This window comes from Oncorhynchus tshawytscha, linkage group LG01, assembly GCF_018296145.1.
Source record: "Oncorhynchus tshawytscha isolate Ot180627B linkage group LG01, Otsh_v2.0, whole genome shotgun sequence".
NCBI lineage: Eukaryota > Metazoa > Chordata > Actinopteri > Salmoniformes > Salmonidae > Oncorhynchus > Oncorhynchus tshawytscha.
The window spans coordinates 68,533,030-68,559,412 of NC_056429.1; the positions used below are offsets into that span (position 1 = coordinate 68,533,030).

General features: G+C 42.8%; 1 protein-coding gene across 7 annotated transcripts in view; it reads left to right on the top strand.

Annotated features, from left to right (window-relative positions):
* LOC112255436 (girdin) overlaps positions 1 to 26,383 on the top strand; it is a 97,121-nt gene that overhangs the window by 8,820 nt on the left and 61,918 nt on the right. For all 7 annotated transcript variants that reach the window (XM_042324587.1, XM_024428423.2, XM_042324591.1 and 4 more), the window contains exon 3: positions 1,316 to 1,424. In XM_042324587.1, the coding sequence (XP_042180521.1) occupies positions 1,316 to 1,424 (109 nt within the window). The remainder of the gene's footprint in view (positions 1 to 1,315; positions 1,425 to 26,383) is intronic.

A 26,383-nucleotide genomic window follows, 5' to 3' on the forward strand; every position in this document is an offset into this window, starting at 1 on the left:
ACAGATGCACAATCGAATCCTGGCGGGCTGTATCACCGCCTGGTAGTTCAACCGTAAGGCTCTGAGGGTAGTGAGGTCTGCACAACGCATCACCGGGGGCAAACTACCTGCCCTCCAGGACACCTACACCACCCGATGCTACAGGAAGGCCATAAAGATCATCAAGGACATCAACCACCCGAGCCACTGCCTGTTCACCCCGCTGTCATCCAGAAGGCGAGGTCAGTACAGGTGCATCAAAGCTGGGACCGAGAGACTGAAAAACAGCTTCTATCTCAAGGCCATCAGACTGTTAAACAGCCACCACTAACATTGAGTGGCTACTGCCAACACACTGTCAATGACACTGACTCTACTCCAGCCACTTTAATCATGGGAATTGATGGGAAATTATGTAAATATATCACTAGCCACTTTAAACAATGCTACCTTATATAATGTTACTTACCCTACATTGTTCATCTCATATGCATACGTTGATACTGTACTCTATATCATCGACTGCATCCTTATGTAATACATGTATCACTAGCCACTTTAACTATGCCACTTGGTTTACATACTTATCTCATATGTATATACTGTACTCGATATCATCTACTGTATCTTGCCTATGCTGCTCTGTACCATCACTCATTCATATATCCTTATGTACATATTCTTTATCCCCTTACACTGTGTATAAGACAGTAGTTTTTTTGGGAATTGTTAGTTAGATTACTTGCTCGTTATTACTGCATTGTCGGAACTAGAAGCACAAGCATTTCGCTACACTCGCATTAACATCTGCTAACCATGTGTATGTGACAAATAAAATTTGATTTGATTTTGATTTGATGCACTCCCTCTGATTCGCACACCAGACTCAAGTAATAGTTAAGTGAGTTGTTTTCGCTACAAACTGTCCTGTAACACAGACAAACGTTCCAAAGTTTAGACCAGGGCTCTCCAACCCTGTTCCTGGAGAGCTACTGTCCTGTAGGTTTTCGCTCCAACCGTAATCTAGTGTACCTGATTTGTTATAATTAGCTGGTTGATCAGCTGAATCAGGTTTGTTACAACTGGGGTTGGATTGAACATCTACAGGAAGGTAGCTCTCCTGGAACAGGGTTGGTCCTGGTTTAGTCCTGGTTTAGACTTGGCTCTGTTCGTACTGGGGTCATCAACACAACCATGAGAAATGTCAATGTTCAAACACTGATTTAACACTATACTGCTAATGCAGCATTTTACTGACTGACTGAAAGGCAGAAAGACAATTTACAAACGGATTTGTCTACTCTGCTCTTATTCTCATCTATTTTTTCCCCCACAGAAATCCAAAAGCCACTGTTCAAAGAACCAACAAGAATGTGAACAATGACTCAACACTGCGCATACAAAACCTCTCCATCCTGATCCGGCAGATAAAGTCGTACTACCAGGTGAGTGGGCAGTTAACCCTAAAGCTCTAATGTAAAAATGATACAGATTGCATCTGGTGCTGAGGTCTGGTTCATTGTGCTGATCTGTTAAAGCCATTAGCTTCCTTGCTCTTTGGGATCAATGACATTTTCTACCCTGAGGTTTGTCAGCAAGACACGTTTCAGTGGAGACTGCCTTGTACACACACACGTGCACAAAATCAAGTTTAAACTAGCCTATAAACAAATACACACACATTGGAAAATAAGTATAAACACACACATATTTGAAGATGTCTGTGGCTGGTGTGATGTGGCAAGGGGACCTCCATCCAGATGTCACGGAGGCTTCTATAAATGGAAGGGAACTGCATGCAGACATGTTAGACATTTTTGGAGCTGAAACGTAGCACACTAATGTGGTTCTCCGTCTCACGCTTTGACTAATGAAGATCTGGGATGTATTTTGGCTTCAGTTTTGTGAGCGCTCAACAGTATCAAAACAGACACACTATGAGGAGTTACTTACCCACTATAGTAACTTTAAAAGCTGTCTGCCAGTAGTGTCTCAGTTTTGCTGCTTGGCTGATGTTTTCATTGCATTAGATCATATCAGGTTCTTGCATGTGAGAGTCAATTCAGAGCGTGGTTGATATTTCCATTCTGCTCAAGTAATGAGACTTCCCATTAATCTGATGGATAGAGGGAGGAAGGGGGGCTTCCTGGTGACAAGATCTGGTATACACAATGACTGCGAATGGAGGGGCTCTGGCCTTAATATAAGGGAAGTTTATCTGGCTGTCAGCACCTCTGTCCACCAACTTTTTTGCCAACCTCACAGCCGAGAGAGAGAACACACAATTAACATGGAGGACGATAAAGAATTTCAGCCTCGATATGTTGGTGTTTCTGCTGAAGGTGCTGATGCTGGGAGAGATAATTGGTCGTCTAAGGTTGTCTTTACACTCAGAATGATAATCAGGAAATGCACTTGATCCAGGATGCACAACACCAACGGCAGGAATATGTGGAGCTGACTATGGGGGATTTACCCAGCAGAACAGTCTGACACAGCCGTGGGAAATCCTCTCCTCAATCTGGACAGAGATGTTCCCTCCAGTCGGCCGCCATCTATCTTCCTATCGTCATCTGCAAGTCTCAAAGCAGAAACTACGCAGTCACATCCCCGTAAGCCCAATGCTCATCAACATACCATATTGTAGAGTAGGATGATGACCAGGACTCTGGACACTGCTATTACATGCTTGGCTAAGCGACTTTCCTGGAACATCTTGAACATCTCACTACGCAGGGCCATTGTTTATCGACATTAATGTCATAAGCCTTGAAAGCTCTGCTAGGCCCTCTCAAAATGTCTTTCAAAATAATCTGTCACAAAACCAAGTGTCTTAATACCCTTATTAGCCGCTTGGGTTTAAGTAAGAACATCAACTTTCCAAGTGGCCATGTCAAGCTGAAAGCATTAGCCTTAGATGCACAATGAATGCTTCTACGGTGGGTGTCCTCAATCTTTTCCTAGCCTTTCCTGCCTTTGTGCTAACCTCATGTTTTATATATTGTCAATCCAGTGAAGCCACCACTGTTTGTAGCAAGTCTCTCAATTGTCGTTGTGGCTTTACCACCCACAATCAACTACTCTGTTAACTGGAAACGCCATGCCATTTTCCTTTTCATGTGGACAGCAGTGTTTCTTGTGGTGTTTTGTGTAGACCTGCGTAGTCCGTTTGACTTGTTTGAAATCCACTTGATTACCTCATTCACATTCATCAAGGATTGAGATTTGATGGAGGGCTGGCCTTTGGTGTAAATGACAACTACTTGACTGAGATCAGTGGACCAGCTGCCAGCAAACACTGCATGGCTTTTTTTTACGTTTCTTTCGTGACTTTCAGCAATTGTTTTTTTGTCTGTTTAAAAAAATTTTTTTTAGCTGATTAGTGAACACAAGTAATTGCTCCACTGAAACAAGAAAAGCCCAGTCTTATGATATTGGTTAATGTGTAGGAATGATTTCAGATTAAAGGTCTGGCCAACAGACCCCTTGATTTTATTGAGGTCTTGAATTGAAGCGTCCTCTAGCACACTACTCCTTATTCCTAGGCTCGGGATTGCCTACTATCCAGCCTTAAGTTGCTATCTCTGCCCTGGCTAAGGTTCACCCTGGTGCTTCAGTGCTGCTGGTTATAGACCTCTACGACTGGCCTGCCTGGCTGATCCTAAACTAGGCTAGTGGAAAACAGGCCAGCGGGCCCCAGCCATTCACCACTGGGGCTGATCAAAGTCTAGAGAGAGGCACTTTGACATTGAACAATGTCTTTGCTGTGGTCCCAGTTGTTCCTGCCTTTTAATTCATCCCTTTTTAATCTTACGTGTTCTAGATGGAAATGTAATAAATTCTCTAGGTTTTCAACTAATGGAGTTAACATCATACTAAAGTGGGCACGTAGACACTGCAGGGCTTATTTGGCATATAGGGTGGTTATGTTGCCAGCTCTACCATCCTTTTGTCTGTCGATTCTGCACTGTAGCTTCACTCTTGAATCTCGGGAGGAGGAACATTATTAAGCTACTCTATTATCGTGCTGACTCTGCTCAAAGTCTCCTGCAACTGAACAAATGTAATACTTAAGCTAACTCTCCTCTTCAGAGCTCCAGTGTCAGACTAGAGACCTCCATTCCTCTGGGATCCCATCTATCCATCGACCCATCCTATTAGTGCACCAGTGTCTTGGGACACGTGGAAAATGACTTTGTGCAGAGGTTGTTAAAGTGGAGTGGCCTATAGTTCCACAATGTCTTTATTTATTGCGGTGTCCGCTCTCATCGGCATGCATAATATGCATTTTGTCATGTGTCCCATGGTTTCTGCTATTGAACTTATCTGCTTAAATATTTGTAGTCGCTCATTGAGTGCTATTGTTGTTGGCATGGATACTGTGTTACTACGGTATGACACTATTGCGGCTGGGTTTTGTAGGAAGGAACAATGCTCGTGACTTGTTTCTGTCAGAAGGAATGATTGATTAGAACCAACGCATTCCTAGTTCTGACTTTTTATTACACTAGGAGTGCACAAGATTTTAATTTAAAAAATGGCATCACCTTTTATTTACGAAGTAGGCTATTGATTCTTTCATGTTCTTTCAGGATCCTCATTACTCAACTGTACATAATACCTTCCTTAGCTAGGCTTTGGTCATAAGGATCAGGGCCTGAGGTAATCATTGGTGGATGCATCGCTCCCAGGTACTTCGTAGTCCACTGAATTCAACTGTGAGGAGTGCTTTCCAAATACTCAACAGTTCACTGAGTACTAACTGGTGATTCAGGGTCCAGAGTCCAGAAGGTGGTTTTGAGATCTAACTTATTAACTCTATTTCACACTGGAAATGGTCATTTTACATTTTTCCAAACATTTTAAGTGCATTCCTAGTAATGATATTTGGGTTTGCCAGTATTGTTGATTGTTCATATGAAGGTTTCTCTTCTTGGTTACTCAATCCAAATGATTGTTAGGCCTATTTATTTGGTGGTCTCTGTTTGGCATGCATGCATGCATGCATGCATGCATGCATGCATATTTTTCTGGAGCTCTCGCTAGCCAAACAAATTCCATGTGCGTAGCATCACGGCAAGTAAAAAAAATAAAAAGATGACTTATAGCCCTACACTTTTCAGTACCGATGTGAATTGAAGAGTGGACCTGCTGTGTAACATCGCCCTTTAGCGATCGCCCTTCTGCTTTGCTTTGGGGTGTGTTAAGGCAGTAGCTCATTTTGTTTTCACTGCATTAAAGGGAACAGCGCTCCATTCACACACAGGGCCTGGTCCTCAGGGCACTGAGCCTAATGTATCTTTTGACCTCACCCCTACCCCATGCCCATTTTAGAAGCCATATAAAGATGAGTTGGCACACTCACAGCTCACATCCTCTCTGCTATCATCCTAATGCTAAATAATCCTCCACATATGACACTTTAATGCTGTATGTGTCTATGCTGATCCCCGGAGTAGTGGACCTTGTTTTGGAGGCTCCAGGGGACTGAGTTCCCCTTGCGGCTGAGGCTTGCTGACCTACACAAAGACTGTCTGTTAGTGGGCCAGAGGGCTGAGATGGCGAGAGCAGAGCCTAGGATGGATGTTGTTGTTTTTGTCTTGGACTTCATCATGGAAAGATTTAAGTGTGTGTTATTATGGGAAAGGTTCAAGCCAGAGGTTCTTTTGCTTTCTTTGAATCGTCGGCAATTCACAACATTTTATTTAATTTGGGAACTGCGTATGCCTGATCCCTAAGGGATTTCTTTCATGGCCTTTGCATTTGAAACATGAGCAGATCAGTTTATTAGGGCATGTAGGCTACTTGTAGCTCGGGGCTAAATGCATCGACTCATGCAATCTCACATGCTAAGCCTAAATGTCCTGTTGATGTCAGAGCTGTGCCGACAGCTGGTACACGCACATCATCATTGCCAGCAGTCTTTGCAGGGTTGTCATTTGTTGGTTTATTTTTTTATTTGGCAGATGCAATATAGATTGAGGCCGGAATTCAATTCATAGCGCAGCACGCTGGACAGCTGACATTGCAGCTTTTAATGGCCTTTCCCCCGACTTTCGCAGAGATCACATTCACGGTAAAGGCTGTCATGTCGGCTCCATCAGAAATTAGCGCAGAACTAACGTGGATCGGATCAAACCAAGCCTTTATCTAGATTCTGCATTGCTGTGTAGCCAATGCCCCTAAAGCCACACTGGAGCAAAGTATAATAGAGAATAGCATCATGACTATCTATACAAAAAGAGATTGTGTCAGTGACCTCGCCGTGTTCAGAGAAATTATAATTGGATGAGTACTGCCCCTGTCTTAATATAGCATAATGAGAGGTTTTTAATTCATTAAAGCGTATTCCGCAGAAGAGCTTGGCGAGTGTTCTATTAAGCCACGACCAAGGTTGATAATTGGTGCAATCACCCCTCTGTGGCCTCCTCATAGATCAAATAAAGGGGGATGTCTGCCTGAGGACATCCCTGTGACAGAGTAAAAGATCTGTCACCAGGACCTGCTTTAGTACAGAAATACGCCTATTTATTTCGCCAAGGATGACCTGAGTTCGGTACTCTCGCACCTTGAGTTACACCACTCTTTCTATCTATAGTAAGTATTGTCATGACATTACAGTACAGACACTCCAGCAGGTGCACTTCTCCATAGTCGAATTACACTGTAGTTGTCTTAATGAGCATGTGTAAAAGAACAGCACATTTCAAGATGAATTTAGATTAAAGTAGAAAGAAAAGAGCCTGATCTGTAGGAGAGACAGGGCAGTGTTGGTACCTGCCACCAGATGCTAGTCTCTGAGTGGTGGCAGTGTGGGCCAAGGCTGTCCTCGTGGAGGTGCCTCTACCTTGGTCATGAGCAACAGCAGCATCCCCAGGGGGCTATATTAAAACCACTCTAACTGATGGCTCTGGAAACAAAGGGAGGACAGGACTAATAGTTATGTACTCTCCTCCTTCACATGTATGAAGTCTGTCCATCTGACTGGGTCCTTCGGTTTCTCGTTTGGCCTCGCTAACAAGGGTCATTGACAGTCTGACTCGTGGGGTAGTTTGATCAGTTGGTGGTACTACTGACTGTGACCGATGGTATTATTACATGGATGCGTTGATGAGATGTTTGTCATGTATCCAAATCATCACTAAAGCTATGAAATTTGGTATGTGTACAGTCATTTACGGCCAGAGGATTTGATTCTGACCTACATTACAGCACATCTGATATAACCAAGCACATTAGAGACCATGTTTTATGCCACTATTCACACAGGGAGGTATTCTGAAATCTTTGCGCCGAACTCATTAAATTAGATTCATTTATGTGAAAGTCCCACTTGTGCACGCTTATCTCAGCTCTGAATTGGACCTACAATCCTGTCTAAAGGTTTATTGTTCTCCAGCTTTTCTTGAAATCCTCAACAATAGGAGTGCTTTCCTTGTCTGTCACATGTGGTGAGAGACTGGTGTGTTACAGTTTGAGAGAGGAAGCCTGCTGTGGTGCAGCTCGTTTCCATGGAGCTGCTCCCGCTCTTACCTCTCCTGCTTTTCCCTCTCCTCTCTGCATGTCCTCTTCTCCTTCTATCTGACCAGCTTAAGCCTGTCTACATATTTGTAATCACATCACGTTCACCGTAGAGGAGTTAAGTCTGCACTGCCTTTTCCAGAAGTGTGTGCATGTGCACGTGTGTGCGAGCGAGACGCCCAGGGAACATTCACCAGGCTGGGGAGAATAAACCCCATCGATGTTGCTAAGGCAACCCACTGTGTGCAGAACAGTTGTGATTCAAGCATTGAGTTGATAAGCAAGCAAGCCACCATACACCCCTTCCCCAACTCTCACGCTACTGCACACTTGCCCCCATTTGAGAGGTGCCGGTAGTGGAACCTGGGGAGTTGGGGGGGTAGTGAGCTGCTTAAACAGACTGGGGTCCTGTGAGACAGAAACACAGCCGTCTCAGAGCAAACCTCACCTTTCTCCTTCCCTCCCTTCCTGTGAGGAAGAGAAGGGAGGAGGGAAATCTGCATTCTGCATACGGCAGCAGAGTACTGTATTAGGGAGAGGCTAGTATATCAGCAAGCATGGTTTGTCAGCAGAGCACACTGTCTCATAAGTATACTCCAGTCTATCGGGATAAAGAACACTGTCTAGTTTGCATACAGTGCCAACAGGATCCACATACTGGCATAATGAGGGTTGTGGTTATTTTTGAGCAACTGCATTTAAAAAAAAAAACACCTTGTTATTGCAAAAAATGTTCTGTGTTGATGCACTGTGAGAACACGGTTTAATCTCAGCAACACATAGTACTACAGAACTGAAGGTGTAGCACTTCAGTAACACCTTATCTGATTGTAAGGTGACCCAGTCTTGAAGAGCAATGAACTCTGAGCTGATCTATAATTCAGGAGTACACAGTGTGACGAGGAAGTGTAAGCTAATCACAGCTTACTGTAACTTTCTCTCTCTCCACTGGCACATCTGCCTAAACTGCTTTACAGATGGACTATTTTCTCACCATGAATATTAAGTTGCAGATGTGAGAAGTAAAACAAATCACAAGACAGGCATGTGCTGTTTTTGTTGCCCTCCTGCCTGGCACCATGGAGCGTGCCACTGGATGATGGAGGCTTTTCCATTTCAAAGAGGAGTATGTATTCCTGCCACCACATGCTCAGTGTTTCCCCTATATGCATCACAGCTGCTAAATTGTGGATGCCACTGTAAAAATAAAGAATAAAAAAACAAAACAATGTGAAATTATAGACGGGTTGGTTGTTTAGCAACAAAACCGACACGTGGGCAACTGGGGCAAACAGACTGGGTTGGGTTAGTTTGTTGACATGTAAACTGTATGTAGTTTCCAAATGTTTATTGAAAATCAGCGGTTAAAGCAAGGCGGTTCGGTAAAATAAATAGTGGGGTATGCAAACAGCAATTTAGTGCGTTTTGCCAGCAGCTCTTAGCAATGCTGTTTATGACTTCAAGCCTATCAACTCCCGAGATTAGGCTGGTGGAACCGATGTGAAATGGCTAGGTATTTAGCGGGGTGCGCGCTAATAGCATTTAAAACGTCACTCGCTTTGAGACTTGGAGTAGTTGTTCCCCTTGCTCTGCAAGGGCCGCGGCTTTTGTAGAGCGATGGGTAACGCTGCTTCGAGGGTGGCTGTTGTCGACGTGTTCCTGGTTCGAGCCCAGGTAGGAGCGAGGAGAGGGAAGGACGCTATACTGTTACACTGGCAATACTAAAGTGCCTCTAAGAACACCGAATAGTCAAAGGTTAATGAAATACAAATGGTATAGAGGGAAATAGTCCTATAATAACTACAACCTAAAACTTCTTACCTGGGAATATTGAAGGAACCACCAGCTTTCATATGTTCTCATGTTCTGAGCAAGGAACTTAAACGTTAGCTTTCTTACATGGCACATATTGCACTTTTACTTTCTTCTCCAGCACTTAGTTTTTGCATTATTTAAACCAAATTGAACATGTTTCATTATTTATTTGAGGCTAAATTGATTTTATTGATGTATTATATTAAGTTAAAATAAGTGTTCATTCAGTATTGTTGTAATTGTCATTATTACAAATACATTTTAAAAATCGTCCGATTTAATCGGTATCGGCTTTTTTTGGTCCTCCAATTATTGGTATCGGTGTTTAAAATCATAATCTGTCGACCTCTAGTATGCCGTACCGGTAAAACATGAGCCTATCACAGGAACTGCAGGCTATTACACCACTATTTACAATCGCTGAATGTTGAGGCATGGAAGATGAGCGAATGGACTTAAACGGGTGGTAGGCCTATAGCTTACGCCCCAAAATGTGATGTGGTTTGACGAGAACACTGACATATTGCCAAGGCAGAGATGAGTGGCAGACACTGAGACGCGCGCACAGCAATTAATTCTGTCGCCAAAATTGTAACCGATGTCTCTTTCCATTCACCACGGTTTGGTGTCTGGAAATGTGTTGCGAGTGGATCAACGTGCATGAGTAGTCTAGTGAAGGAGCCCTTTGAAGTGATTTTGACAATCATATAAAAACATGACTGGTTGTGTTTATGCCACAGCATATAGAGTAAACTAATTTTTTTAATCACTCCACAAATTTCTTGTTAACAAACTATAGTTTTGGCAAGTCGGCTAGGACATCTACATTGTGCATGACGCAAGTAATTTTCCCAACAATTGTTTACAGACAGATTATTTCACTTATAACTCACAGTATCACAATTCCAGTGGGTCAGAAGTTGACTGCTTTTTAAACAGCTTGGAAAATTCCAGATAATTGTCATGACTTTAGAAGTTTCTGATAGACTAAATGACGTCAATTGGAGGTATACCTGTGGATGTATTTCACTACCTTCAAACTCAGTGCCTCTTTGCTTGACATCATGGGGAAATTAGGATTTTTTTGTTTGTTGTAGATCACAAGTCTGGTGGAGTTGTGATCTAGGACCTTGTGGAGATGCTGGAGGAAATGGGTACAAATGTATCTATATCCACAGTAAAACAAGTCCTATATCGACAACCTGAATGGCCACTCAGCATGGAAGAAGCCACTGTTCCAAAACCACCATAAAAAAGCCAGACTTGTTTGCAACAGCACATGCGGACAAAGATCGTACTTTTTAGAGAGATGTCCTCTTGTCTGATGAAACAAAAATAGAACTGTTTGGCCATAATGACCATTGTTATGTTTGGAGGAAAATGGAGGCTTGCAAGCCGAAGAACACCATCCCAAACGTGAATCACGGGGGTGGCTGTATCATGTTGTGGGGGTGCTTTGCTGCAGGATGGACTGGTGCACTTCACAAAATAGATGGCATCATGAGGGAGGAAAAGTATGTGGATGGGTTGAAAATGGTTCTTCCAAATGGACAATGACCCCAAGCATACTTCCAAAGTTGTGGCAAAATGGCTTAAGAACAACAAAGTCAAGGTATTGGAGTGGCCATCACAAAGCCCTGACCTCAATCCCATAGAAAATGTGTGGGCAGAACTGAAAAAGTGTGTGAGCATGGATGCCTACAAACCTGACTCAGTTACACCAGCTCTGTCAGGAGGAATGGGCCAAAATTCACCCAACTTATTGTGGGAAGCTTGTGGAAGGCTACCCAAAACGCTTGACCCAAGTTAACCAATTTAAATGCAATGCTACCAAATACTAATTGAGTGTATGTAAACTTCTCACCCAATGGGAATGTGATGAAAGAAATAAAAGCTGAAATAAATATTTATCTCTACTATTATTCTGACATTTCACATTCTTTAAAATAAAGTGGTGATCCTAACTGACCTAAGATTGGGATTTTTTACTAGGATTAAATGTCAGGAACTGTGAAACTGAGTTTTTAAATGTATTTGGCTAAGGTGTATGTAAACTTCTGACTTCAACTGTATTTTTTTTTTTTTTTTAAATGTATCATTTTATTTAACTAGGCAAATCGGGTTAAGAATAAATTAGTATTTACGATGACGGCTTATACCGGCGAAACCCGGACGATGCTGGACCAATTTTGCACCTCCCTATGGGACTCCCAATCATGGCCGGTTGTGACAGCCTGGATTCGAACCAGGGTGTCTGTAGTGACGCCTGTAGCACTTAGATTCGCCACTCGGGAGCCCCAATTAAGGTTATATATTTTAAAAGTTAAATGACAAATCTTTGACTAGAGATGCTTTTGAATTAATAGGGATTCGAAATATAACTCCAGGATTAGGCAGCTGCCTGGAGCGGCGGTTTGACAAGGGCTGCATTTTTCGAGCTCAACTGACCAAGACGCACCTCCAACACCTCACATTATTCTTTCCTTAAACAATATCTTCTCTCACTCAGTGACATGAAGGCTATTTAGGTGAGTGCTGATGCCGCCCCATGATAAGCAATACCCACTTTGCCAAAGGCAGTGCTGCAAAATATTTATGTTTTCCATGCCCAGCGTTCCTCTCCAGGGTGCTGATGGAGAAAAGCAGCGTTGCGGCTCTCTACCAATGCTCCATCAAATTAACATAAATTAGGCCTATGTAGCCTGCAGTAGAAAGAGTAGTAGCCTATGGTTTTTTTCTGTAGCCTTAGAAGGGAGCCCAAATGTATTGCGATGTCATGAGACGGACACTTTTTAAATCATTAACTTATTAATGAGGAGAGCGAGTGCAGGAACAAAAACAGTGCGGTCAACAAGAATTGCCAGCGGGCAGACATCAGCTATGGAGCGGCTGAGGCATAATCAGGTGGACAGCAAATGGTGCTGAAAGTAATTTCATTTTTTTTATTTGACTGAACTAACACACAGGTTATTGTTGGAGCCCATTTATTCCAGTCTATCTAAAAAATAAACATTTTTTAAGCCCTTCAAAGTTGCTTTTAACCGTATAGAAGCAGAAAGGGGGCATTAACCTGTATGTTTACTTACAATTCACTGCCTCCCTCTTCACAAGTTCTGTGCCAGGAACACCAGGCTATTGACAGTTTCAGGCTTCAAAGTTGCCCTCTGGCTTGTGACCACATTGCCCCCATTGGTAAATGCTCTCTGAGGGTTTGTGGCAGGGATGCATAACTATTTCTTTGTCAGACAACTCACTTGTGGGAAGTTGGATGTGTGAACTCGCCACCACTTCAAAGGATCAGCCTCACTGTCTGCTGCCATCATCAGAGTGTAGCTGTCCAGCTCTTGCTCTGTGGCTGATCTCTGGGTTCTTAAGGTAGGTGCACTACTGGTTCTTTTAAAGATGCTCCCAAGGCTCTTCTTGGACTTCTTTGCTGATTGTGGAGCAGTGGCAGCTTCTTTCTCACTCTGGTCCTCTTCAAGAGAGAAGTCTCGCACGGCTGTGTTCCCTACCAGGAGAGCTTCTGTCTCGGGCAGCTCTCACCTTCACCTCCACCAGCTTCTCAGTGGTCATGTAGGTGGTCTTGAACCTTGGGTGCAGAAAGGTAGCTATGGTGAGCAGCTCCTCTGTTTCAGGGTTGGTGCATTTGTCATTCAGGTAATTGAGGACATTCATAATCTCTTGGGTCAGTTTGGCTTTGCCCTCCATTTGATTTCAGAACCTCCGTCTTGAACAAATTGAATGGCTTCAGATGGTACACACTCGTGTATTTCTCTCCTGACAGGGCATCTGTGAAATCCTGGAGGGGCTGCAGTGATGGATTCAAAGGCATCAACGTCTTGCCCGGAGGGTGCAAGGTGCTGTTTTTTTAACCTGCTGCCAGAACTTGTGTGATGGCCTTTTCCTGCACCAGGACTCTTCCTATCATCTGCAGTTGAGATCCCCACTTTGTCGGGGATTCTGTGAGTTTGTGGAGGGTCAGGCTCTGTTTACCCTGTGTACTTGTCTGGGCCTTCTGCTTCTTTTAACTTTAGGAAAATGTGCTGACCACTTTCTTGCACACTCAAGTGGCCCAGGAAACCAGAGTTTCATTTTGGACACTCCTCTCTGAAAAAATAAAAAGGGGAAAAAGAGTTGCATATGAATCACAATTATTCAATAGAAATAACATTGCATCTGCTATAATTAAAGCATGGACACCGGACATGATTACAAATGTAATCCATTTATAGATTTACAACTGTTGTGATTAAGAGAGCTATGTTGCATTAGAAAACAGGATAGCCTTCTCAATAAATTATTACTGAAAGAAAGAGGATAGATGCATATATTGAAACCATAGGCAATTGTATTGATTTATAATTAAGCAAGTTAATCCATGTAATGTTGGGTTATTGCACACGTGAACAAATGACAAATATTATAGATTTGCGTAGCTGTGTAACATATAAGAAAGATCAGACCGTGTAGTCAGCTATAACTTTAAATAGGGAACTTAACTATAGTTCTGCATTTTTTTCCTTTATTTATAAGTTATGTAATTGTTCTACCTAGCTCTGTGTTTTGGACATTTTGAAACTTATAAATAGCAATGTATAGGGGCCCTGGGGCCCCACAAGGGTGCGTTCTGAGCCCTCCTGTACTCCCTGTTCACCCACGACTGCGTGGCCACGCACGCCTCCAACTCAATCATCAAGTTTGCGTACGACACAACAGTGGTAGGCTTGATTACCAACAACGACGAGACGGCCTACAGGGAGGAGGTGAGGGCCCTCGGAGTGTGGTGTCAGGAAAATAACCTCACGCTCAACGTCAACAAAACTAAGGAGATGATTGTGGACTTCAGGAAACAGCAGAGGGAACACCCCCCTATCCACATCGATGGAACAGTAGTGGAGAGGGTAGCAAGTTTTAAGTTCCTCGGCATACACATCACAGACAAACTGAATTGGTCCACTCACACAGACAGCATCGTGAAGAAGGCGCAGCAGCGCCTCTTCAACCTCAGGAGGCTGAAGAAATTCGGCTTGTCACCAAAAGCACTCACAAACTTCTACAGATGCACAATCGAGAGCATCCTGGCGGGCTGTATCACCGCCTGGTACGGCAACTGCTCTGCCCTCAACCGTAAGGCTCTCCAGAGGGTAGTGAGGTCTGCACAACGCATCACCGGGGCAAACTACCTGCCCTCCAGGACACCTACACCACCCGATGTTACAGGAAGGCCATAAAGATCATCAAGGACATCAACCACCCGAGCCACTGCCTGTTCACCCCGCTATCATCCAGAAGGCGAGGTCAGTACAGGTGCATCAAAGCTGGGACCGAGAGACTGAAAAACAGCTTCTATCTCAAGGCCATCAGACTGTTAAACAGCCACCACTAACATTGAGTGGCTGCTGCCAACACACTGACACTGACACTGACTCAACTCCAGCCACTTTAATAATGGGAATTGATGGGAAATTATGTAAATATATCACTAGCCACTTTAAACAATGCTACCTTATAATGTTACTTACCCTACATTATTCATCTCATATGCATACGTATATACTGTACTCTATATCATCGACTGCATCCTTATGTAATACATGTATCACTAGCCACTTTAACTATGCCACTTTGTTTACATACTCATCTCATATGTATATACTGTACTCGATACCATCTACTGTATCTTGCCTATGCTGCTCTGTACCATCACTCATTCATATATCCTTATGTACATATTCTTTATCCCCTTACACTGTGTATAAGACAGTAGTTTTGGAATTGTTAGTTAGATTACTTGTTGGTTATTACTGCACTGTCGGAACTAGAAGCACAAGCATTTCGCTACACTCGCATTAACATCTGCTAACCATGTGTATGTGACAAATAAAATTTGATTTGATTTGTATAGCCTGTGTCCGGAATACCCTAGTCTTGTCCATTTGTTTAGCTCCAATGCTTTGACCATGTTCGATCCGCTGTCTGTAGTCCTACATACTTGACATGACTCTTTCAGGCCCTAGGAAGAAAGTGCCTCCCTCAGCCCAGCTGCAATTCTTTCTCCGGTGTGAACATCTGGGAAATAAGAGGTTTGAAGGAATTGGCTTTGCAGCTTCCAGTTGTCGTCAATGTAATGAATCGTGAGGCTAATGTATGGCTCTGTGGTCCGGCTTGATCATAAGTTGGCAGTGGTGAAGAAGAATGCAGCGTTAGGGATTTTGTTGTCAGGACAGCGTTGCCATTCTGTGTAGAGTTCTGGCAGACATGTTTTGTGATGCTCGGGATCTCGTATCTTGGGTCTTGCGTTCAAATAAACTTTCTGAAACTGTCTTTCTCCACAGTTTAATTGGTTCCATGGCTTTCGCTATGTGATACTTAACTGCATTTGTTATCTCATTCCACTTCTTGTCATAGGGAGTTCCACTAATGAATGATGCCTTGAGTTATAGCTGAGTGCAGGTCTGACTTGAAGATGTCTTGAGACTTGCTCCGGGTGTTTGTTGCAAGCATTCTGCTAGATTCTTCATATTCACGCTAGAGGTTGACCGATTTTATGATTTTTCAATGCTGATACCGATTATTGGAGGACCCAAAAAAAGCTGATGCCATATTTTTTTTAGTATATATATTTGTAATGACAATTACAACAATACTGAATGAACACTTATTTTAACTTAATATAATACATCAATAAAATCAATTTAGCTAATGTTTAAGTTCCTTGCTCAGAACATATGAAAGCTGGTGATTCAATATTCCCAGTTCATCAATATTCCCAGTTAAGACGTTTTAGGATGTAGTTACTTCTCCTTTCGGAAAAGCCGACCACGACTCAATTTTGTTGATCCCTGCCTACAGACAGAAACTAAAACAAGAAGCTCCCGCGCTGAGGTCTGTTCAACGCTGGTCCGACCAATCTGATTCCACACTCCAAGACTGCTTCCATCACGTGGACTGGGATATGTTTTGTATTGCGTCAGACAACAACATTTACGAATACGCTGATTCGGTGAGCGAGTTCATTAGAATGTGCGTTGAAGATGTCATTCCCATAGCAACGATTAAAACATTCCCAAACCGTGGATTGATGGCAGCATTTGCGTGAAACTGAAAGCGCGAACCACTGCTTTTAATCAGGGCAAGGTGACCGGAAACATGACCGAATACAAACAGTGTAGCTATTCCCTCCGCAAGGCAATCAAACAAGCTAAGCGTCAGTATAGAGACAAAGTAGAATCTCAATTCAACGTCTCAGACACAAGAGGTATGTGGCAGGGTCTACAGTCAATCACGGATTACAAAAAGAAAACCAGCCCCGTCACGGACCAGGATGTCTTGCTCCCAGGTTGACTAAATAACTTTTTTGCCCGCTTTGAGGACAATACAGTGCCACTGACACGGCCCGCAACAAAAACATGCGGACTCTCCTTCACTGCAGCCGAAGTGAGGAAAATATTTAAACGTGTCAACCCTCGCAAGGCTGCATCCCCAGCTGCGCCCTCAGAGCATGCGCAGACCAGCTGGCTGGTGTGTTTACGGACATATTCAATCAATCCCTATCCCAGTCTGTTGTTCCCACATGCTTCAAGAGGGCCACCATTGTTCCTGTTCCCAAGAAAGCTAAGGTAACTGAGCTAAACGACTACCGCCCCGTAGCACTCACTTCCGTCATGATGAAGTGCTTTGAGAGACTAGTCAAGGACCATATCACCTCCACCCTAACTAACACCCTAGACCCACTCTAATTTGCTTACCGCCCAAATAATAGGTCCACAGACGATGCAATCTCAACCACACTGCACACTGCCCTAACCCATCTGGACCACCCTGGGTCTCGACCCCGCCCTGTGCAACTCGGTACTGGACTTCCTGACGGGTCGCCCCCAGGTGGTGAGGGTAGGCAACATCTCCACCCCGCTGATCCTCAATACTGGGGCCCCACAAGGGTGCGTTCTGAGCCCTCTCCTGTACTCCCTGTTCACCCACGACTGCGTGGCCATGCACGCCTCCAACTCAATCATCAAGTTTGCGGACGACACAACAGTGGTAGGCTTGATTACCAACAACGACGAGACTGCCTACAGGGAGGAGGTGAGGGCCCTCTGAGTGTGGTGTCAGGAAAATAACCTCACACTCAACGTCAACAAAACTAAGGAGATGATTGTGGACTTCAGGAAACAGCAGAGTGAACACCCCCCTATCCACATCGATGGAACAGTAGTGGAGAGGGTAGTAAGTTTTAAGTTCCTCGGCGTACACATCACAGACAAACTGAATTGGTCCACCCACACAGACAGCATCGTGAAGAAGGCGCAGCAGCGCCTCCAACCTCAGGAGGCTGAAGAAATTCAGCTTGTCACCAAAAGCACTCTCAAACTTCTACAGATGCACAATCGAGAGCATCCTGTCGGGCTGTATCACCGCCTGGTACGGCAACTGCTCCGCCCACAACCGTAAGGCTCTCCAGAGGGTAGTGAGGTCTGCACAACGTATCACCGGGGGCAAACTACCTGCCCTCCAGGACACCTACACCACCCGATGTCACAGGAAGGCCATAAAGATCATCAAGGACAACAACCACCCGAGCCACTGCCTGTTCACCCCGCTATCATCCAGAAGGCAAGGTCAGTACAGGTGCATCAAAGCTGGGACAGAGAGACTGAAAAACAGCTTCTATCTCAAGGCCATCAGACTGTTAAACAGACACCACTAACATTGAGTGGCTGCTGCCAACACACTGACTCAACTCCAGCCACTTTAATAATGGGAATTGATGGGAAATGATGTAAAATATATCACTAGCCACTTTAAACAATGCTACCTAATATAATGTTTACTTACCCTACACTATTCATCTCATATGTATACGTATATACTGTACTCTATCATCTACTGCATCCTTATGTAATACGTGTATCACTAGCCACTTTAACTATGCCACTTTGTTTACATACTCATCTCATATGTACATACTGTACTCGATACCATCTACTGTATCTTGCCTATGCCGCTCTGTACCATCACTCATTCATATATCTTTATGTACATAATTCTTTATCCCCTTACACATGTGTATAAGGTAGTAGTTTTGGAATTGTTAGCTAGATTACTTGTTGGTTATTACTGCATTGTCGGAACTAGAAGCACAAGCATTTCGCTACACTCGCATTAACATCTGCTAACCATGTGTATGTGACAAATAAAATTTGACTTGATTTATTATCGGAATTATGACGGGTCGACTATTTCTCTCTATACCATTTGTATTTCATATACCTTTGACTATTGGATGTTCTAATAGGCACTTTAGTATTGCCAGCCTAATCTCAGGAGTTGATAGGCTTGAAGTCATAAACAACGCTGTGCTTCAAGCATTGCTAAGAGCTGCTGGCAAATGCAGTAAAGTTTCAATGAACGCTTATGAGCCTGCTGCTGTCTACCACCGCTCAGTCAGACTGTTATCAAGTCATAGACTTAATTATAATATAATAAACACAAATACGAGCCTTTGGTAATTTAATATGGTCAAATCCGGAAACAATCATTTCGAAAACAAAACTTTTTTTTTCAGGGAAATACGGAACTGTTACGTATTTTATCGAACGGGTGGCAACCTTAAGTCTAAATATTTCTGTTACATTGCACAAACTTCAGCCGAGTGATAGAGAGACTCTCAATGATCGGCTATGAAAAGCCAACTGACATTTACTCCCGAGGTGCTGACCTCTGTGGCACCCTCGGCAACTACTGTGATTATTATTATTTGACCATGCTGGTCATTTATGAACATCTTGGCCATGTTCTGTTATAATCTCCACCCGGCACAGCCAGAAGAGGACTGGCCACCCCTCATAGCTGCTGGTGAGTCTCTGATCCACCTCTACGCAGACGACACCATTCTGTATACTTCCGGCCCTTCTTTGGACACTGTGTTAACAACCCTCCAGGCAAGCTTCAATGCCATACAACTCTCCTTCCGTGGCCTCCAATTGCTCTTAAATACAAGTAAAACTAAATGCATGCTCTTCAACCGATCGCTACCTGCACCTACCCGCCTGTCCAACATCACTACTCTGGACGGCTCTGACTTAGAATACGTGGACAACTACAAATACTTAGGTGTCTGGTTAGACTGTAAACTCTCCTTCCAGACCCATATCAAACATCTCCAATCCAAAGTTAAATCTAGAATTGGCTTCCTATTTCGCAACAAAGCATCCTTCACTCATGCTGCCAAACATACCCTTGTAAAACTGACCATCCTACCAATCCTCGACTTTGTCGATGTCATTTACAAAATAGCCTCCAATACCCTACTCAACAAATTGGATGCAGTCTATCACAGTGCAATCCGTTTTGTCACCAAAGCCCCATATACTACCCACCATTGCGACCTGTACGCTCTCGTTGGCTGGCCCTCGCTTCATACTCGTTGCCAAACCCACTGGCTCCATGTCATCTACAAGACCCTGCTAGGTAAAGTCCCCCCTTATCTCAGCTCGCTGGTCACCATAGCATCTCCCACCTGTAGCACACGCTCCAGCAGGTATATCTCTCTAGTCACCCCCAAAACCAATTCTTTCTTTGGCCGCCTCTCCTTCCAGTTCTCTGCTGCCAATGACTGGAACGAACTACAAAAATCTCTGAAACTGGAAACACTTATCTCCCTCACTAGCTTTAGGCACCAACTGTCAGAGCAGCTCACAGATTACTGCACCTGTACATAGCCCACCTATAATTTAGCCCAAACAACTACCTCTTTCCCAATTGTATTTAATTTTAATTAATTAATTAATTTTGCTCCTTTGCACCCCATTATTTTTATTTCTACTTTGCACATTCTTCCATTGCAAAACTACCATTCCAGTGTTTTACTTGCTATATTGTATTTACTTTGCCTCCATGGCCTTTTTTGCCTTTACCTCCCTTCTCACCTCATTTGCTCACATTGTATATAGACATGTTTATACTGTATTATTGACTGTATGTTTGTTTTACTCCATGTGTAACTCTGTGTCGTTGTATCTGTCGAACTGCTTTGCTTTATCTTGGCCAGGTCGCAATTGTAAATGAGAACTTGTTCTCAACTTGCCTACCTGGTTAAATAAAGGTAAAATAAAAAAATAGCCTGGTTTCTTCCTAGGTTTTGGCCTTTTCTAGGGAGTTTTTCCTAGCCACCGTGCTTCTACACCTGCATTGCTTGCTGTTTGGGGTTTTAGGCTGGGTTTCTGTACAGCACTTTGAGATATCAGCTGATGTAATAAGGGCTATATAAATACATTTGATTGAAGTTATGTCATAATTATGTAAAATTTTGGCATATTCCCAACGTCCCAGGTGGCCCAAACTGCTGCATATACCCTGACTCTGCTTGCACTGGAACGCAAGAGAAGTGACACAATTTCCCTAGTTAATATTGCCTGCTAACATGAATTTCTTAACTACATATGCAGGTTAAAAAAAAAGAAGATACTTGTGTATTGATTTTAAGAAAGGCATTGATGGTTAGGTTCATTGGTGAAACGATTTGGCTTTTTTTCACGGATGGGCTTTTGCTAAATCATCACCCGTTTGGTGACGTAAACTGTAATTCGATAAATTAACAGGCACCGCATTGGTTATATGCAACGCAGGACAAGCTAGTAAACTAGTAATTATGTGAAGTTTTTTTTTAAAGATACGTTTAACCTCTTGATGCTACCCATCCCGGATCCGGGATCGTGACTACGGCTCAAGCTCATTAGCATAACGCAAAATGTGAAAAAATATTCTTAGACATATTTAACCTCCACACCTACACAAGTCCAATAGCTCAAATGAAAGATAAACACCTTGTTCATCTACCCAGCAAGTCAGATTTCTAAAATGTTTTACGGCGAAAACATAGCACACATTTATATTAGACCACCACCGAAACAAAATGCAAGCGGCGGCCATTTTGTCCCAGAAAATATAAAATTTAAAAGTAGGATTAAAAAATAAATAATTCACTAACCTTTTGAAAATCTTCATCAGATGACAGTAATATTACATGTTACACAGTACATTTTTTTTTTTTCAATAATATGCCATTAATATCCATAAATCTCTGTTTACAATGACGACATTTCAAAAAATGCTACTCAAAATGTCCGGAGAAATTATGATAGCTCGGACAGATAACGTCAGATAACAAGCAATAAACATGACTAAATATACATGTTCTACATATAGTTACAAAGATACACTTCTTCTTAATACAACCGCTGTGTTACATTTATTTTTAACGTTACAGAATTCGTTCACTAGTCTATGCTATGAGTCGGCGCTCAGATATTAGCAGTGTCTCCTCTACGTTTGGAGTCCACAGAAACCCAAAATAACCACATAAATATTCCCTTACCTTTGATGTTCTTCGATCAGAAGACGTAGAAGGAGTCATACTTACCCAATACATCGTTTGGTTTCAAGTTGTGCGTCTTTGTATTAGCATATGCTAACAGCTTCAGCTGAAATGCACCCAAAATAACTTCTGCTCCTTCTGGTCCCGCACTCTTGCGCAATCAAACTTCAAAATTACATATTATATGTTGACTAAACTGGTCAAACTAAGTGCAGAATCGAGCAAAATGATGTTTTTATCATGTAAAACAATGATCATCGCGAACAAACGAACCGGCTTCAACTGGTGTCTATTGGAAAAGAACGTTCCCCAAATCGGCCGCGCGCAATAGAGTGCATGTATGTGAGAGTGAACCGGGCATTTTCGCCCGCCAAAGGATGAGGGAGCGCGAAATTCAAACAATGAACGTGCCAATTGAAAGCAGACATCGCGCTGAACAAATACATACTGTTCCCAGATCGGTAGCTGCCTGGGAAGGGTGGGGGCGATGACGTCAAAGTTGACCCAACTTTTCTCTTGACAAGGAGTTTGGGAGAAAGGCTGCCCTGAGAGTTCTGCTTTACATACAGACATAATTTAAACGGTTTTAGAAACTTTAGAGTGTTTTCTATTCAATAATTATTATTATATGCATATATTAGCAATTTTGGAAAAAATATTTTCAGTTTACTATGGGCACGCACTTCCTCCAACGGGGCAGTATTGAGCCATAAGCTCAAGAGGTTAATGCTAGCTAGCAACTTACAGTGGCTCCTTGCTGCACTTGCGTAAAAGGTGGTCAGCCTGCCACACAGTCTCCTCACGGATTGCAATATAATTGGCGTCCAAAAATGCAGATTACCGCTTGTTATGAACTTGAAATCGTCTCTAATTATTCGGCCATGCCGATTTAATCGGTCGACCTCTAATTCGCGCACACATTCAGTGTTTTCAGGTAGTGAAATATATTGCTAGTGTTTCCACCTCTGGCTAGCATAATGCATTGACACAACTGGTTATCTTAACGCGAAACCAGTTCCAAAGGCCCCCCTTTTCTTTTTTTCTTTTCTAGACAATTCTTCGTCCTGCAAATCAACCTCAACTGTTATTTTCCTTGTCTTCGGTCATCCTCAATGCTTGCCTACACGTTTTACACTTTTGCTAACGAAAGGAGTTTACTTCACTAAATGTTTGCGTACTCTGCAGTTGCGCATGCTTGTTTGTATACTTTGATTGGTAGGCAGATTGCGTGTAACATCCATGCTTCTAGTTTTTTTTTCTTTGCTAAAAAAGTCTATGTTTTTAGTAAAAGAGAAACAATTTGAGGCCGTAACACACGCCTGAAATCTTGAATGAAACAACAACGGCTTATTTTATTAATTCATCATGACATGGCAAAACGTCATACCGGTATGCGCGTTCATCCCGCTATACCGCCCACCCCTACAAAAGATGTGATGCTGATGCTTATGGGGATATGTTATTTGTATCTGAAATGCTGATGCTGCCTTGAATTTTGAGGAGACACTACATGGACTTATTCTGTCCCTAATTAATTGAGCTTTTCACTTTCTGACAAGATGTTTAAAACCAGGAAGCTTTGAAGGAAGCCCTTCTCTTGGGTTAAGCTATGGATGAATAGCCCAGAGTTGAAGCTTATATTTTTCTGCATCAGGTGAGCAGCCTCTGTCATGGTAGATGAGTAAATTTTGAAAGTGTCATGTTTAGATTCATACTGATGTCCAATATTATTGAATTATTTGCAAACCGCAACCGTTTCATTGGAAACAAGACACTTGGGATTGACATAGGAGAAATATGGTAAGAATGCCTATTTCGCTGTCTATTCTTCCCAGAAACTTATATTTTCATTATCCACCTTTTTGAGACTTTTTCAGAGCGACATTTTCGCTTGATTGCAAGCTGTTTTTCCTCAATCAACGCACCAAGAAAAAAATATTTAAAAACGACTTGATTTTTAGCAGTGTAATCAGATTGAAAATAATAGGATATATTCTTGACATTGAACTGATTTATATAGCCTACTAACCAGATGTTAATTGTTTAATTTGTAGCAAAGGCCTATGAATTGAGCTGCTATTATGTTCTGTTCTGCCGACTTAGCTGAGAAAATGGTCCTAAGTACAAACCGTAACAAATTACGGCTTCCAGTCACATCGTTGTGCACGTAACATTTGTGACATTGTTAGCCAACCCGTCTATAGATGTATGCCCCAGGAAGACCCCCCTCGCTAGACCCAATTCACATGGCGCAGCACAGCTCCCAGGAAAACGGCTTTCAAACTGGATTTCGTAGCTAAGGTAAAACGCTAATTGTGCTCATAGATTATGCATGTGTGAACTACACATTGAGCCATCCAGCCGAAAGAGGGAGGTTTAAAAAATATTTAATAGTCCTAAATGTCCAGAGCATGTCTTTAATATGCTAACCTTGTTTTAGCATCGACTCATTCAGCCTTTTAATTTAGCAATTAGTCCTATGCTGCTTGTTTTGCCTTGCCTAATCAAGCATCCATAATGAAACATCATGGAGTTTATCATTCATTGGCCAATCTGTGCACCTCCCACTGCTCTATTTAGAATCCAAACCCCCCCACTTCAAGCATTTATTCAGGGATTTAAAGAGTGAGATTTCATAAACCAAACAAAGGAATACACTTGAGGTCGTTTTAGCCTGGATCTGAGGGTTTCCATTCCCTGTGTTTTCGCTTTGCAATAGCAGATAGTTCAGCTTCTTAACCCAAATAGAGAGAGGTGACATAGAGAGCAGATAAGGTTGATGGACTGGCTAACGTACACTCAGGCTTTTGACTCAGTGCCTGACAGTGCTACAGTATGTGATTGCATTGAAAACATGTCTGTTGTAAGGGACAGGTGTGTGTGTGTGTGTGTCGGCAGGTGAGGCAGCAGCTAGAAGGGACGTGTTTGTATTTATTCCTCTTTGGGTTTAGTGGCGCCAGAGGAGATGGCTGCAGTTAACTAATTGTTCGGTTTAAAAAAATTAAAAATGTGCATTATTTGTAGCTTTTGTACATAATGTTTCCGTCTCTTATGATAAAAAAGATCTTCTGGATATCAGAACAGCAATTACTCACCTCATACTGGACAAAGATGTATTTTTTCTTTAACGAGTCCTACGCAAAGGATTTACTTCAGACACGGGACAACTCTCAAATCCCCATCATTTGCATGAAGAAGAGACCGAGATGTAGGGTCGTAGGTTGTTGTGCCTGGTAATTAATCAGATGGCGAATGGATAACCCGCATCTGCCATCAGTCTTATTAGCCAACGTGCAATTATTGGATAATAAACTGGATGAGCTCCGATCAAGACTATCCTACCAAAAGGACATTTTAAAAACTGTAATCTTATGTTTCACCGAAACGTGGCTGAACGACAACATGGATAACATACAGCTGGCTGGATTTTCCGTGCATCAGCAAAATAGAATAGCTTCCCCCGATAAGACAAGGGGTGGCGGTCTGTGTCTATTTGTCAATAACAGCTGGTGCACGAAATCTAATATTATTGAAGTCTCAAGGTTTTACTCGCCTGAGGTAGAGTATCTCATGATAAGCTGTAAACCACACTATTTACCACAAGTTTTCATCATATATATTTTTCAGAAGCTGTCTATTTACCACCACAAACAGATGCTGGCACTAAGACCCAACTCAACGAGCTGTATAAAACCATAAGCAAACAAGAGAATGCTTATCCAAATGTGGCGCTCCTAGTGGCCAGGGACTTTCATGCAGGGAAACTTAAATCCGTTTTACTTAATTTCTACCAGCATGTCACGTGCAACCAGGGGTAAACGACTTTAGACCACCTTTACTCCACACACAGAGATGTGTACAAATCTCTCCCTTGCCCTCCATTTGGCACATCTGACCATAACTCTATCCTCCTGATTCCTGCTTACAAGCAAAAACTAAAGCAGGAAGCACCAGTGACTCGCTCAGTATGGAAGTGGTCAGATGACGCAGATGCTAAGCTACAGGACTGTTTTGCTAGCACAGACTGGAATATATTCCGGGATTCTTCGAATGATATGGTGTACTCCTCAATGCCAGTCACAGGCTTGATCAATAAGTGCATCGATGACGTCGTCCCCACAGTCACCGTACGTACATGCCCCAACCAGAAGCCATGGATTACAGGCCACATCTGTACTGAGCTAAAGGGTAGAGCTGCCGCTTTCAAGGAGCGGGACTCTAACCCTGACGCTTGTAATAAATCCTGCTATTCTCTCCATCAAACGGGCAAGCGTTAACAAAGGACTCTGCTCGCTTCGAGGTAAGCATCACTGAAGCCTATATGAGAGGACTAGCTGTTCAGGAAGAATGTGTGATCACGCTCTCCGTAGCTGATATGAGCAAGACATTTTAAACAGGTCAACATTGACAAGGCCACGGCCAGACTGATTACCAGGACGTATACTCCGAGCATGCGTTGACCAACTGACTGGTGTCTTCACTGACATTTTCAACCTGTCCTTGACCGAGGTAGTATTATACCAAGATTTTCAAGCAGACCACCTGTGCCCAAGAACACCAAGGTAATCTGCCTAAATGACTACTGACCCGTAAGCACTCATATTTGTAGTCATGAAGTACTTTGAAACGCTTGTCATGGCTCACATCAACACCATTATCCCAAAAACCTAGACCCATTCCAATTTGCATACC